The sequence below is a fragment of the Polychytrium aggregatum genome (assembly GCF_025602895.1).
Source record: "Polychytrium aggregatum strain JEL109 chromosome Unknown BJ171scaffold_16, whole genome shotgun sequence".
NCBI lineage: Eukaryota > Fungi > Chytridiomycota > Chytridiomycetes > Polychytriales > Polychytrium > Polychytrium aggregatum.
Window position 1 is genome coordinate 662,523 of NW_026516218.1, and position 13,842 is coordinate 676,364.

General features: G+C 56.2%; 6 protein-coding genes across 6 annotated transcripts; 3 read left to right on the plus strand and 3 right to left on the minus strand.

Annotated features, from left to right (window-relative positions):
• The first annotated feature begins 364 nt into the window (after positions 1 to 364).
• On the plus strand, positions 365 to 5,144 carry BJ171DRAFT_83962 (armadillo-type protein). The gene is made up of 15 exons (XM_053115925.1): positions 365 to 464; positions 694 to 824; positions 945 to 1,042; positions 1,156 to 1,312; positions 1,487 to 1,642; positions 1,738 to 1,914; positions 2,044 to 2,157; positions 2,398 to 2,948; positions 3,063 to 3,259; positions 3,376 to 3,631; positions 3,838 to 4,038; positions 4,145 to 4,257; positions 4,375 to 4,463; positions 4,567 to 4,683; positions 4,791 to 5,144. Exons 1-15 carry the CDS (start codon positions 410 to 412, stop codon positions 4,917 to 4,919), a joined length of 2,541 nt encoding a protein of 846 aa, XP_052967231.1. The 5' UTR covers positions 365 to 409; the 3' UTR covers positions 4,920 to 5,144.
• Positions 5,081 to 6,975, minus strand: BJ171DRAFT_83959 (TAFII55 protein conserved region-domain-containing protein). The gene is made up of 7 exons (XM_053115924.1): positions 6,706 to 6,975; positions 6,458 to 6,588; positions 6,176 to 6,325; positions 6,013 to 6,085; positions 5,669 to 5,938; positions 5,447 to 5,565; positions 5,081 to 5,326 (listed from the first exon to the last, which is right to left on the minus strand). Exons 1-7 carry the CDS (start codon positions 6,911 to 6,913, stop codon positions 5,243 to 5,245), a joined length of 1,035 nt encoding a protein of 344 aa, XP_052967232.1. The 5' UTR covers positions 6,914 to 6,975; the 3' UTR covers positions 5,081 to 5,242.
• A 420-nt stretch (positions 6,976 to 7,395) lies between these two features.
• On the minus strand, positions 7,396 to 8,501 carry BJ171DRAFT_84003 (uncharacterized protein). Its single transcript, XM_053115926.1, has 2 exons — positions 8,315 to 8,501; positions 7,396 to 8,165 (listed from the first exon to the last, which is right to left on the minus strand). The coding sequence occupies exon 2, from the start codon at positions 8,145 to 8,147 to the stop codon at positions 7,500 to 7,502; it is 648 nt and encodes a 215-aa protein (XP_052967233.1). The 5' UTR covers positions 8,148 to 8,165; positions 8,315 to 8,501; the 3' UTR covers positions 7,396 to 7,499.
• A 58-nt stretch (positions 8,502 to 8,559) lies between these two features.
• BJ171DRAFT_503131 (uncharacterized protein) lies at positions 8,560 to 9,573 on the plus strand. The gene is made up of 2 exons (XM_053110840.1): positions 8,560 to 8,631; positions 8,987 to 9,573. The coding sequence occupies exon 2, from the start codon at positions 9,019 to 9,021 to the stop codon at positions 9,562 to 9,564; it is 546 nt and encodes a 181-aa protein (XP_052967234.1). The 5' UTR covers positions 8,560 to 8,631; positions 8,987 to 9,018; the 3' UTR covers positions 9,565 to 9,573.
• A 68-nt stretch (positions 9,574 to 9,641) lies between these two features.
• BJ171DRAFT_84030 (velvet factor) lies at positions 9,642 to 11,962 on the plus strand. Its single transcript, XM_053115928.1, has 5 exons — positions 9,642 to 9,998; positions 10,204 to 10,358; positions 10,582 to 11,274; positions 11,456 to 11,544; positions 11,642 to 11,962. Exons 1-5 carry the CDS (start codon positions 9,993 to 9,995, stop codon positions 11,779 to 11,781), a joined length of 1,083 nt encoding a protein of 360 aa, XP_052967235.1. The 5' UTR covers positions 9,642 to 9,992; the 3' UTR covers positions 11,782 to 11,962.
• Position 11,963: 1 nt separating this feature from the next.
• BJ171DRAFT_84024 (uncharacterized protein) lies at positions 11,964 to 12,828 on the minus strand. The gene has a single exon (XM_053115927.1). The coding sequence runs from the start codon at positions 12,780 to 12,782 to the stop codon at positions 12,177 to 12,179; it is 606 nt and encodes a 201-aa protein (XP_052967236.1). The 5' UTR covers positions 12,783 to 12,828; the 3' UTR covers positions 11,964 to 12,176.
• Between the last annotated feature and the right edge of the window lie 1,014 nt (positions 12,829 to 13,842).

Genomic DNA, 13,842 nt, shown 5'->3' on the forward strand with positions numbered 1-13,842 from the left:
TTCCGAACCTTGCGGATCGGGGATTCTGCCCGGTTGCCCGCGTGTCCCGGCATCGCCTCCGCACCTCTGCCCTGCCGCACCGATAATGATGATAGTGAATCAGTGCATCTGTGGCATTCAGTGCTGGAATTGGAGCTGCACTGCACGCTCGCATCGCAGAGTCGCGGGATCATGGCAGGTTCTGTTCGGCGCCGGTTTCGATCAGCAACCCCTTGTGCGACAATGGATCCGTATCCGCCCCCGCAGCGAGAGGCGCCTCGCTGGCCGAGAGCCTTCTCGCTGGCTGCGAGCCCAGCCGCGGCGCCGATTGGCCAGGCCCGCACCACGAAAAAACCGATCTGGAGAACGCCGCGGCGCCCTCGTCGTCGCCATCCATCATCTGCAACCTCGACGATCGACGCACCGCAGCATGGACTATCCCGGGGGACGATACTCGAACTACAAGAGGACAAACAACGGCGATGGTCGGTATTGCGGGTCGCCGGCTTGTGCGGTCGAGCGGCGCGCAGACGAGTCCTGCTGCTCTGTTGCTGCTGCTTGGACAAGATCTCGATCTGGATATCTGCTCGGACGTCTCTGGGTGAACGAGGCTCCGATGGCAGAGCCGCGCGGCTCTCCAGAGTGCATCGCTCCACAGCGAGAATATGCGCAGGCGTTTGTGGGTGGCAGCTGATCCATTCATGCCCGACTCAGGCTCGAGACGAGATCGCTTTGGTCCCTATAAGGGCAACCGGCGCTCGCATTACTACACGCCGCCTCCCAAGACCAAGGAGGAGGAGCTGGAAGAGAGACTGACGTCTCTACTCGTCAAAGTTGGCGACAAGGTCGGGCCTGTCGATGCGCACCGTTTCGTCGCATGCATCTGCTCGTCTGTCCTTCTTGTCGGGCTGTTGCGCTGGGCTGACCTTGCATCCGCTGTGCGTCTCGCCTGCCAACGACAACAGGCCCCCCAGACCAAGAGCAACCTCGAGGTGCTGGTGACCGTCCTGGAGAAGGAGTACCATGACAACAAGGAGACGATCCTAAAGGGCCTCAAGCACTGGTGTGTGCCAATGACCCTCGACTGGGCAGACCCCGCCCCTGCCTGCATCCCCATTCGCCGAACACGCCGAGCATCCGCACTAACTGTGGGCTATCCGGGCTGCCTGGATCCAGCATTACCGAGCTTCCGATGAAAACGAGCATCTATGCCACGCTTACGGGCATCGTCAACACCAAGAACTTTGATATTGGCGGCGACATTCTCTCCTGCCTGAGCGATGCCATGGACGAGGCCTTGGCCGGCGGCAACTGGAGATCCGTGAAGTTGCTGGTATGGTTTCCGCGGCTGGGCTCGGATATGCCCTGGCTCGGTGCAAGCAGCATCCACCGCTCTGCGGATCGAACACTTGCACATGGACCTTATCTCGGACCAACCGAGGTGTTGTTTGCGCAGCGTCGCTGACGATCACTCTGCCTTCTCTCGCCTGTGGGCCCTGGTATTCAGCTGCGCTACTTTGCCGAGCTCGTCAATGCCAACGTCGTTCTGCCCGGCAGCCTCATTGCCCTCTACGACGGCTTCCTTCGAGTCATGTCAGAGCCCAACCCTCGTATGGAGCGGGTCGATGCGATTGTGTACATTGTCCTTGCCTCGATCCCCTGGGTCTGTATCGAATCCTGCAGCTCGCCATGTTCTGGCTTGGTAACCTTCAAAGACCGAATGCCACAGCTGCTAACACTGGACTGCTCGGACTGTAGGTTGCTCCCCAGCTGAGCGACCGCGCCAGGGACGACTTTGACAGAGTCCTCCAGACCATCGAGGGCTACGTGTCCCAGCGACCTGCCATCGCTCAGGCTTCCGGCGGCCAAGTCGTGCTTGAAGCTCTCAAGATCAACAGAGGCGCTGTCGCCGACGACCCCTACCCCCAGCTCGATGTGCGTGCGACTCTGCTACGCGAACGACCGCATCTGACCTGACTCAATCTGGCCCATCTGATCCGACCTGATCTGACCCCATCTGACCTGATCTGATCTGATCTGATCTGACTACCGACGCCTCTGCAGTTCCTGGACCTGTTGTGGGCCCAGATCCTTGACCTACGCAAAGATAACTGGGAAACAGGTATCCTGCTGAAACCATATAGCTATTTTGAGGACCTCTTCAACCAGGAGCTGCAGGTGAGGGACGATCATCAATGCAGCCCGAGCACTCTTGCGACTCTGCGCTCTTTGGATGCGATCCAGGGTCTACACTGCCGTGGCTGGGTTCCATTCGATGGCACGCCTTTCAAGGCAACGCATCGGCCGTATCCGCCTTGCTTCTCTATCGCCCAGAGCGTAAATGCTGATTCTTGTCACCGATCGCTCTCGCTGCATTCGCCACGGACTTTGCCCCCCACTTTGACGTGCCGGGCAAAGCATGAACTCCGCGAGTTTTCGCTGCCGCCCGACTCCGAGAGCAGTCGCTTCCCATACCAAGAGCCCAAGTTTTGGATCTTTGACGATTCGCTGATCCCCGAGGGCAAGGTGCACCTCCCTGCGACCGGCACGATTGCACGCTTCATCCTCGACGACATTACCTCGGACATTATTCATCTCTTCCCGCACAACCACCGCGAGTGCGCCAACTACCTGCTTGCGCTGCCAGACTTCCTGAACACCCAGTACATCGAGGAGCACAACTACATTCCGCTCGAGACCACGATCGAGTGTCTGTACTGTGAGCTCGTCAAGCTGCCTCGGAGCCAGGAAAAGTCGGTATACTATGCGATGCTCCTCGGCAACCTGTGTCGAAATGCCAAGGACAAGGCGCCTTCGATTTTTGCACGCGCCTTGAAGATCCTCTATGCCCGGCTCGACTCCCGCGAAGGCGCGCACGCTGGCACCGATGTCGAGAGCATCAAGCGCCTTGGCGAGTGGTTTGCCCACCATCTCAGCAACTTTGGCTTCATCTGGAAGTGGCACGACTGGTAAGCACGCGCCGTCTGGATTTTTGATGAAACAGGCTCTCCAGACGGTCCCCACCTGGCACTGCCTCATCTCCCTGGGTGCGTGCACTGACCCGGCTGTCGACACACTTATAGGGAGCCGGCCATCCAAGACCCTACTTCTGCTCAGTTTGTCTTCATTCGCGAGACCCTGGAGCGCTGCATCCGTCTGTCGTACTATGAGAGAGTCAAGGAAGCCGTCCCCGAGAGCTTCCAGAGCGGCGAGTTTCCGATCTTCCCCTCGGAGGCGCCGGCTCCAGTCTTTGTCTATGAGGATGCCGAGCAATGTGGAGGTAGGCCCGGTCGCATGTTCTGTCGACTGCGCTTCTGCAGAGGGAGAGTTGCTGCCGCTTCGTTGGCCAGCAGCTCTCGTTCAGGGCTGGGCCATTAACGGATATCTGTTGGCCAGACGCCGAGACGTTTGCGTTGGCAACTGAGCTGTTGGCAGCTATGAACAAGAAGAAGCCGATCGAAGAAGTGGAGGCGATTCTCCTGCGAATCTCGCGCCACGGATCAGGCATGTCGATCGATAACGAGAACGCCATGAGCACCGACGACGCCTACACCGATGGCAATGGCGCCCAGCTCGTCCGGGACGTGTTTTTGCAGTGTCTGCTCTCAAACGGATGCAAAAGCTTCAGTCATATTCTCAACATCATCGAGCGGTGAGTTTGGAGCCGTCTACCGGTGACGGTACATTCCCGACCGCAGCCAGACAGTAGGCCGGGCAAAGGAGTGGCAGTAGCAGTAGTAGCAGCAGTAGCAGCAGTAGCAGCAGTGGCAGCAGTGGCAGCAGTGGCAGTGGCAGTGGCAGCAGCAGTAGCAGTGGCAGCAAATACGAGCCGTATTAAGCCTCGCCCTATCCGTGCAGATATCTCGTAGTTTTGCAGAAGCTCAACAGAACGTCCGAGGCCCGCTTGCACAGCACTGCCATCATTGCCAACTTTTGGAGACACAACACCCAGTTCCTCGAGATCGTGCTGGACAAGATGATGAACTACCGCGTGATTGATCCCAGCAGCATCATTTCGTGGGTCCTGAGCGAGGAGGTGCTCGCCGAGCACTACTCGAGGTATGGAGCCTGCCTGGCTGCCTGCAATTCGCACACGCCCCTCTTGTCTGCAGATTCTGCTGCCACAAATACCTGACGTCCTGTTTGCGATCTATCCCTCGACCAGATGGTTTATCTGGACCACCCTCAAGAACATCCTGTCCAAGATCAATCTCAAGTCGGAGCAGATTCAGATCAAGCTCGCGGCTACTCGCAACCGCGACGAATTCTCGACCAACGGTAGGGCAGTCTGGAGCCAACGGGCTGTGTAGGAGAGTTGGCTATTTCTCGAGCTGGATCCATGGTCGTCCTATTGCCGTGGCCGCAGCTGACCAGACTCACCTCGATATCTTGTAGAGGAGTCGCTTCAGCTGGTCCAGACCTTGGAGAACTCGCTGTCGACAACCAATCGTGAGAAGAAGGAGGCATTCATTCTCGTGTTCCAGGTATTTTGCGCCACTTTGGTGTCCGCATGGCGACTGCCTATCGGCCATTCCGATGACAGCACGCGAAACATGGCAATCGTTGACCACGACCACCTCTCTGCAGCGCTTCATCGACCTCATCACTCGATACATCCAGAGCATGGAGTCGCAGGGCATCGTGCCTCAGAACACTATCTGGTGGCGATGGGTTGTCGGCAACTTCCGCGAGGTTGGCCGCAATGTAAGTCACCTCGCTGGTACTCCGGCTAGCCAACTTGTCGATACTTGCATGTACACCAAGTTTCACCCTCCCCATCTACTGACCTCCACTGGCTCTGTCACTCCCAGTTCGAGAAGGACATCTATACTATGCTTGTCACTCTGGACGCCGTCGTGTTTACGGATCACATTGATGCCCGAATCACCCAAATCTGGCGGGAGATCAAGCAAATGTACCAGCGTCGTATTTTGGCCTGATCGCCGCCGAGGGCGCACCGATGCCATCGATGCCTGCCGTACTGCTGAGGGAGGGCTCGTCCCAGCCAAACAAACTGAACGTGTATGCACAACAAGCAATACAGCGTCTCTCCGAAGTAAACGGGACATCCAGTTGTCGGGATTGAGCATGCAGGCTGTGGTCGGGGGGGGGCAGCAGTCATCAATGGGAGATGTAATCTCGTTTGGATCATCGAACTGCAGTGTTTCCACCAGGCACCGCCGCCAAGCTCGTCTTGGGCGATCAAGCGTCATGGTGCAGTCGATGGAGCCACATTGCTCACGACGTGCAGTCGATGCCAGCTCTATTTTGATCTGGCGCCCTCCAGCTGGTCGTTCTTGATACGTATCTCCTGCTCGAGCTTGCGCACGATTTCTTCCAGACGTTTCTGTGCATTCAGGTATTCAAGGAGCGAGTGTTGGCCGTTGTCATGAGCGCAGAGGACACCGGATCATATCAAGACATTCAGCAACAGCCGAGCCGATCGCCTCACTGCAAGGTGCTGTACCTTCATGATTGGATTGACCGTCCTTGATATCTCGAGCTTCTTCTCCGAGAGTTTGGCGTTGAAATCCGACAGCTCCTCCTGGAGCTGAATCACTTGGTGGCGGCGTTGTGATGCCTCGTCTGGAGATGTGGGTAATTCGCAGGATCAGTTTCCACTTGCTCGCTCCTCCGCTCGCCTGTACCGATGCTGCGGCTAAAGCAACCCCCTCTGGGGTTCAATTACCTGGCTCTCCGTCGTCGGACTCGTCGCTATCACCGTCGCTGTCGCTCTGGGAGCTTTCATCGTCATCGTCTTCTTCCTTTTCCTGCTCGTCCAGCTCCATGTCGCCGTCGTCCGCATCCAGTGCCTCGGCAATTATGTCGTCGACATCCTCATCGCTCATATCTCGATCTGCAGGCTCGTGGCCTTCGTCCTGATCGATGTCGCTGCCGTACCCGACGTCAGCCTCGTCCTCGGGGTTTTCAAAGATGTCGGGTGTGGCATCGCAGATCTCTGGAGGGTCCGGTCCCGTATTGATGGTTAGCAGCCAAATTGGCCTGGGACCAGCTCAGCAGCTCGATACCCACCATAATGCACGTCGTCGGCATCGGCATCGGCCTGCAGTAGCCGCTCAACTTCTCTCTCGACTTTTTCAATGGCCTGGAGCATTAGGGAGAGTTAGCTTCGATCGCCAGCACCCCAGGTCTTGATGAGACGCCTCCGAGGCGCCCACAGCCGATCAACACTCACTCGCTTGGATATGCGCTTCCGGAAACGTCGCTTTCGGCAGTTCTTGAGCGGCGGTGTCAGGCCATCGGGCCAGATGTAGTCGTCGTGGTTTAAGGGTGTGTTTCGGATTGTAACTGGGTCGGCCTTCTCGGGGCCGTCAACAACAAGCATCTATGTGGCAGATTGCCGATATTGAATGAAAATCAGCCCGGGTGCCAAGTGCATCATCAACATGAGACATCCCTCTACCACTGGTGCATCCGTGGACAAACCGGACATGGATCGCCGGAGCGGGCCGGTTACCTGACAGATGTCTGCAACTTTGTAGAACTGCTTGCTATCCAGCGTCTTCTGCGACTCGATGATGCATGGCAGATCGACCAGCTTGGCGCTGTATCGGTTGCCTCGATATTGAAGCGTCGTCCGCCGACTGTCTGGCGATCACCGGGATTGGCGGGAGTCAGCCGTAGCGAAAGTAGCAAGGTGGAAGCTGGGCTGTCGACAATCGGTAGATCTACCCCGAGGACGCAAGAGCAGGATCTAGACGCTACCATGGAACCGAAACGATAGGTCGTCCAGGGGCTCGCGGGACCTGACGGCCTCTCGCAGCGCATCGTTGTCGGGACCAGGCGCCATGCGCAGGATGAAATGCTCCTCGATCGGCGGCTCATGTTCCTTCTCCTTTTCCTCGACTCGCTTGAGGTTTTTGAGCTTGATCTTGGTGCTGGACTTTGTCGGAGCCTTGGTCTTGGTGCTCATGGCGTGTTGGGCGGCGGGCGGGATCGGTGAGATGGGGGGGGGAGCAGAGCACGATTCCAGATGCGGTCGCGAGGAGTGACAACCCCGCCTTGGCTGGACTTGTGCTTGGTGGGAGTCGCGGTTGGCTCCATCCGTTGGCTCTGTCGCTGGTTCCATCCGCTGGCTCACGTGATGGGGTATTCATGAGTTGGATCACTCCGCGACCCACGTATCTCCAAGTGGTAAAGTGTAAACTCTACGGCGCTTGCATTCGATCCTCTGGACATCTCTGTGCAAAGCACCGTTTCTCAAGATCAAAGCAGTCGGTCGAGCGAGTCGCTCGTGTGCTCTTGGCCTTGGGCGGCTATGGTGATGATGAAATCGTTCAAGTGACGAGGTGAGCCTGAGTCTCATTGGACTCGATAAGTATTCCTTCCCTTGCTTCCACGAGGCATCCCCAAAAGCAAACACCATGCCCGTCCCCTCCGACACTCGTCGGCAATATCGAGCGATGGGTGTATTCAGCATTCGGGAAAATGGCAACTCTGGCCCCACACAGTGGCCCGTTTCGTATTGGGTGTGCTGTATTTGTCGAACCATCAGGACATCAGTCGTTGTGGCAAGACGAGACCGATGAAAGTGAAACCAACGATGCAATGGGAAGCCCTCCGAGCTTGAATCGACAACCTTCGGTTTGAGCCCTCTTGGTGGAAAAATGGCACCTCAAGGCATCAATCCTTCCAAATCCTTTGAGACAGGCTGGGCACACCCATGGCATATCGACTGTATGCACACATCGGATGTGTCGACCGAGCTCTTGTTTCCGACCAAAGTCCATCAGACAATGGGGGCAAATGAACAACTTCCGGGCTGCAGAACTGAGAACTGGTCCTTTGACGAGTGAATCATGGGTACGGATGGAACGAGCCAACTTTGAGGCCGCATCCTTGGGCGCCAAGGATCGAGGACGAGTCGGCTGCAGTGCCATTTCCCTTTCTGAAGTCAAGAGTGCGGAACAATACTGATCCAGTGGATGCAGATATACCCCGGACATGGAAACACCTTTATGCGCCTCACATGGACAGCCACTTCGGAGCAGTATGGAGGACACTGGCACACCAGATAAAGGGATGGCCGGCGACCCAACACGGAGCCGTGGATGTCCTGAAAATACAGGGGTGCCTTGTGGGGATACTTGTGTGGATCCCCGTGTGAGGTCTTCCTCGGACTCGTTCAGGAGATCCCGGATTCTCATGATTGGATTGGGAACGTGCTGTCGACCAAAGAATTGAACAGCAACAGGTATCAGTCAGTGCTGCACCAAAAATGAGACTCCGGCTCAAGGCGTGCAGGACGACCGCAGTGTCCAATCGAGAGAGGACGATGATAGCCTAGTTCCGCTTCGCTTCGGTTGAAACTTACCGAGAATAACCTTGAGACCTACGGAGATAGGCCAGTGGAAATGTTTTGGAAGGGGTGTTCGAGCGAAGGAGGCGCCGCTATGTGATAGGATGATGGTCCTTCGATTGAGGCTCTGGCACTGCCCAGACTTTGGGGGCCTGTCGAGAGCCTCTCCTGCGCATCCTATTTGAGCCCTCGCCGAACTTGACCCACCTTGCCCGGGCGTCTCGGCGGCATGTCGAGGCGACCAACGCCAGTCCGTCCGGAGCCCGACCAGTATCTCTCTTGGACAGCCCGCTCAATTCCCCCGCCATAGCGAGGTTTGGAGGAGAAACGAGGTACGGATGCATCAGTGGATCGGCCAGAGAGACACTCAGTGTCGGGGGTCACGGCGACAAACGAAGGGCGGCGGTCATGGGCATGGGCCAAGCGGATGAGGTTTCGCCGACTCCCGTTGGTGGCGTCACTTGTCAATGGCTTGGCAATCCTGGGTTGGGACACTGCGGTGGGGACAGACGACTCGGGGCCTGAGTGTTGTGGGCACGTCCCCATGGCAGTTTATCTCGATCTGCTGTCGGACTGTGTGGTGGGCATGAGGGCGACGACCCGTTTCTCCCAAGCTATCCAACGACACTGTTCCCCTATATATTCCTATTTTCTCATATACTGCTCGGGACGTCCGGGCCTTGACAGCAAATGATTCAAAAAGGACTGTGTGATTGGACATGAGCCGCCCACTCCCGCAAATCACCGACACACTGGCAAGACCCAGAGCCCCGCTGACCTTGGGGCTGCTCCTCTTCGCCGCGTATTCCTCGGCTGCGTGTGCCTCAGCCTGTTTTCCCTTGTCTGGCCGCCGCTCCGCCTGCATCCAAGAAACAATGCAACTGAGTGCATCATACGGCTCCAGGCCCTGGTATGAGTCACTGCTGCTGTATCCAAATTACAGTGCGTTCCGATTGGTGCTGGTTTTATCCTGTCCCTCGACCAACCTTGCATCGGCGGACATCGGGGTGGATTGCTTGGGCTCGTTGACAGCGGCCAAGGCGGCGGCTGGGTCAGTCCGCTTGGAGCAATGTGGAAAGACGCACATCCCGGACGGTGTGCGGACTTTGTGGTCTCGCAAGACGGAGGTCTGGCAGCCGAAATGCGGCAGGGCGGGGGTTTGGTGCAGCAAAAATGCCGGGGAACGAAAGGCGCAAAGCCGCCAGGAAATGTGCCGCAAGTCGAGCCGGCGAGCAGCGGCCCTCTCATGGGCGCTGTTTGCATAGATGTGTGCACATGTCGCGCTGAATCATCTGGGACTTTCGCGAGATCCGATTTGTGCGGCTGGGTCTCGGCTCCGGACGTAAATCGCTGTTGTCCCTGTCACGATGCTGACCCTGATCCACACGGAGAAAATGGAGATATTGTGTTTGCATCAGAAGCCCTGGGAGACTTCGGGTCGTCTGAACTCCTGTGACGGCTGTGGTGTGTATCAGCGCTGCTCCTGTTGTCTCCAGGAGAGGCGGAATCAGCCATACTGATCTATGACCCCCGTCTGGAGAGGCTTGAACGCCTCTAGCTCCCTTGGATGGCCATATAAACCGGACCCAGCACGGTGCGTCGAGTCCAATGTCCATATCTTGACTCGATTTCGAGCGACCGACTGGTCCAGCCTGAATCCTCCTTTGGTACCCGCACCTCTTGGCCACTTCTAATGATGGTATGGCCATCAAACCAATCATATCGCTCTTACTGTCCCATCATTGGCGTCTACATCTCGACACGGCCCCCTGTTCGGCTTTCATATCTCAAACCATCGGGCTGCCTGTTCCCGCCTCAGGTCCTCCATCACCACTAAACCGAACCCGTCCAGTTCGCCCGCTCCCACCACTGACCCACAGGTTTCGCTCCACTCGTCCACACAGCCCGGCGACCGCCCGCATTATGTCCTGCAGATCGTCGACCAGCCTGAGCGAGTTCGTTGCTCTGGATTCGGCCCCCAGATGTATGGGCGTCCAATCAGTCCGGCCCCGATCCTGCAACTCTTCCGACGGGGACCTGGAGGAGCCCTGATTTCAGAGCAAGTGTTATGCCAACCCATGCTTGTGAGCCTTGGAATCTCTGGTTGTCGCCGTGGAGACAGAGCCAAACCTGCTTGAGCCGCCACATAGGCCCATCCTGGAGTCGTCCATGATCCATCCGGTCCCTCCTGTCTTACCCCATCACCACTACCACTGGATGAGCATCTACAACACTGCTGATATCGCCGTTCGTTACTGATGAGTATCATTTGTCCCTTCTAGCCCCTCGTCGATGATCGAAGCCTCAGGCTTTGTTGTCCATATCCAGCTCTACTCTTCTGATGGCACCGCAGATCTATCTCTTGTTGTCAACCCGATACGTCTCAAGGAGGCAGTTCCTGTCAATCCAGTTTCCCCAGCCCTTCTCCTCAAAGACATACCTGCAGGGTCCAACCCGGATCCCTGTGTCGCTTGGACCCCACCCCCAGATGTGGAATCGTCCGACATCCACATGCTTGAGAACGAAGCCAAGGCGACTGTTTCCCTCCCACCAAGCCCTATTCCGAAGGCTTGGTTCGCAGGAAACGAAGCATTTACTCAAGAGGACCTCAATACCGATGGGGCAGCCTCCCTGTCTATCACTTCCCGGTCAGCTCCTCACCCAGCCTGGTCGTCAACATCGGTGTCGACGGATCAATTCCATGACAGTAAACGGAGCCATAGCCGCCACCGAGCCAGCGAAGATTCAGTCGGTCTATATTCGCATCTGGGTTTGAGCTCTCAAGACCAGAGCATGAAGCGGTTGCTTCCATTTGCCCAGCCATCGCTCTTTGGGAACTTGGTTTCCTCAAGTATTTTCTCCAAGAGCGCCGACAGCTCCAAGGCTGGTGTCTTCTTTGCGTTCGACAAAGTGTACATTCGAGTTGAAGGAACATATCGTCTCAAGTTCACCCTAGTCGACTTGAGCGATCCTCGGTAAGTTGAAGCAATATGCGACAGAGACAAACTGGGGGACTGCCACGGCCAATGATATTGGCAGGGCTGATATCTGGGCTCCAGCACCAAGACGGATCCTTGCCTCGACACTTCGTTATCGATTCGGCGGGTGCCAACGCAATGCCGTCCAACTGATCCTGGATTGCCGAACCTTCACCAGTTCCCTTGGCACTGGCTGCTCGACAGTGAGCACGGTCCTATCCGACCCCTTTGTATCCCATGGATGGAAATCCTTTCCTGGAATGATAGGTGAGGAGCAATCTTGCCTAGTCCCTTAATGATATCAAGCCCCACCGACGCACAAAGGTTGACACCACTGTTTACATTCCTTCCCCTACACCACCAGAGCCTTCATCTGTTCTCAAGACCCTCGTTCGAGGAGGTGTTAGGGCGACTAGAAACGTGCGAAACAAGAGGAATGGAGCCCGTGATACCAAAGTTGTTGAATCCGCCACAGCGACCAACCTCTCCATTCCGACGAGCTGACCCTCTGTCTGCCATCTGTTTCGCCGTGTGTACTCGCTGTGGCCCGAGTGACTCTGAACCAAGCTTGTACACCGAGGAATGAGCAACATGTAAGGTGTCTGGGCCGGGATAGGGCCGTCCACGACAAGTATGGCTCATCGGCACACTTGAATAGAAGATCTGAGCCACCCAATACTCCAAATGCAGAACGAGATGCCTGAGTTCCACCAAGACCTGGATGGAATGCGACAGTGTGGAGCATGTGCATATCGCCCATCACGCTAACCACAGCGCCGGTGCCGATATTGGCCTAGACGAGGAACCATCTCCGCTAGTTCGGGAAAGATTGGACTGATTTATTATCAAGTTACTGGCGGTGTACTTGTCACATCACATAGCTTCATCGGGCTATGGTTCTATTTCCTCAAGATGAGCTTGCCGATCATACCCAGCACCTTCTTCATGGAGCTCGCTGTCAGTCCGCTTGGATATGATCTGGTGCGGTTGATCTGGAGCCATCTCTTGTCATGATCGTGGGTAGTCTCATCCCGGAAGGACAGGATATGGGAAGTGTTGCTACGGGGTTTCGGCACTGATACGACGCACATGCGGGGAGCCGTGCTCGTGGCCGTCTTGGTGATCGAGGGCGGGAAAGAAGGCTGGGATTTGTATATTCCAATGTGAGGCGCCGTCATGCCGGGCGACGGCGCCATCGAAGTAGTTGTTTGAGGTCGAGGAACCAGGTCACTGTTGAGAATTGTGTTGTATGCAGTGTGGAGTTCAAGAGTATCGAGCTCGGAAGGCGCCTTTGAAGCACGAATCAACTCGAGAGCCTCGGCCAAATTGACCTGCTGGGATGTGAGGCGATCAATTTCTTCGATGCTATCCTCATCTGTCCAACTCTCGAGAGTTGAATGCCCAAGGTCATCAGTTTGACTCTCCTCCGCAGCGAAGGAGAGGTCGGAGTAGGACCCGGACCAAGTTGGCAAAGGATTATGAAACTGGATGATTTCGCGAGACATGTTGTCGGAAGGCTACTTGCCAATCTCGGTGGGAGTTGGGCGAGCTTATATAATGCCAGTCGTTCCCGCACGAGACCTGTTGCCATCGCTTGAGAAGTCTTGTCCTGTTCGATTTGAGCCGTTCTGAGGGCTGAGAGGTGCAACGATCGAGCTGACAAGGAACAAAGAACAAGCAGCGGCGAACCGCTGGTCAGGTGTCGTTGACACTGATCCACTGACAGGTGCCGACTTGGCCAAATCTCCATCCACACAGCGGTTGGCTCACAAGCGCTGGTCAGGATGATTCATCGTGGCTGATCTTGGATTCCGCTATCCGGGAAATCCCCTCCATCACCCTGACTCGATCCTGCTGAGATCAATTGGAGCCCAAAACAATCCAGTGGAGCAACTGGTCGCAGCGTGCTGTGACCATCAATATTGGTTGAGCGTAGCGGTCTGTTGTTCAGCAACGTGTTCAAGTTTATCGTCGGGATATTGTGTGGCTGACCGTTCGCTGGTGACTGTTCGTTCGCGATCAAGTGATTATGACGACGGTGATAAGCTAACTATGGACAACGTCGAGGTATCCGTGTCCAGTTGAGTCGGCGGTATTTGCTGGTATTTGTCGGTGAACTTGATGGTGTTGCCACAAACGGTGTCGATTTGAGCCATGTTGTGTGATAATGTGTCAGCGGCCAAGACCCTCTGTCTGAAGCAGGTGGTTGCATGGTGGAGGATTGATGGAGGCCAGCACGCCGGGGTATGAAGTTGCTCACTCTGGCCACGGATCTGATTTCGCTCATTCACCCTCCTAGTGAATGCTCGATATGTGCACAGGTGGTTTGCTGCCAGGGTTGGTGTGGTTGGGACGATTCCTGCGGATGGAACCAACTGCGTCTCCCACCACGCAGTCTTCGACGAACCCAGTCCATCCCACACCACATCGGTCGCCAGAGGAACCAAGCAAATACCACCATGTCTCCGAGGGAAGTGCCAGACCGAAACAGCAAATACCCATCACCCCATTCTCCAGTACTCACGCTATCCACCAAAATCACATACCATCCAACGCCCAATTTGA

Excerpts from the sequence above, each read along its gene's own strand:
- BJ171DRAFT_83962 (XM_053115925.1), top strand. The coding sequence starts at position 410 with ATGGACTATCCCGGGGGACGATACTCGAACTACAAGAGGACAAACAAC. Across the intron at positions 1,643-1,737 it reads TCCTTGCCTCGATCCCCTGG|GTTGCTCCCCAGCTGAGCGA; the intron begins GTCTGTATCGAA and ends CTCGGACTGTAG. Across the intron at positions 4,039-4,144 it reads CTCGCCGAGCACTACTCGAG|ATGGTTTATCTGGACCACCC; the intron begins GTATGGAGCCTG and ends TCCCTCGACCAG.
- BJ171DRAFT_83959 (XM_053115924.1), bottom strand. The coding sequence starts at position 6,913 with ATGAGCACCAAGACCAAGGCTCCGACAAAGTCCAGCACCAAGATCAAG. Across the intron at positions 6,589-6,705 it reads CCTATCGTTTCGGTTCCATG|ACAGTCGGCGGACGACGCTT; the intron begins GTAGCGTCTAGA and ends GGTGATCGCCAG. Across the intron at positions 6,086-6,175 it reads GGAAGCGCATATCCAAGCGA|GCCATTGAAAAAGTCGAGAG; the intron begins GTGAGTGTTGAT and ends CTAATGCTCCAG.
- BJ171DRAFT_84003 (XM_053115926.1), bottom strand. The coding sequence starts at position 8,147 with ATGAGAATCCGGGATCTCCTGAACGAGTCCGAGGAAGACCTCACACGG.
- BJ171DRAFT_503131 (XM_053110840.1), top strand. The coding sequence starts at position 9,019 with ATGAGCCGCCCACTCCCGCAAATCACCGACACACTGGCAAGACCCAGA.
- BJ171DRAFT_84030 (XM_053115928.1), top strand. Across the intron at positions 10,359-10,581 it reads GGAGGAGCCCTGATTTCAGA|CCCCTCGTCGATGATCGAAG; the intron begins GCAAGTGTTATG and ends TGTCCCTTCTAG. Across the intron at positions 11,545-11,641 it reads ATCCTTTCCTGGAATGATAG|AGCCTTCATCTGTTCTCAAG; the intron begins GTGAGGAGCAAT and ends CTACACCACCAG.
- BJ171DRAFT_84024 (XM_053115927.1), bottom strand. The coding sequence starts at position 12,782 with ATGTCTCGCGAAATCATCCAGTTTCATAATCCTTTGCCAACTTGGTCC.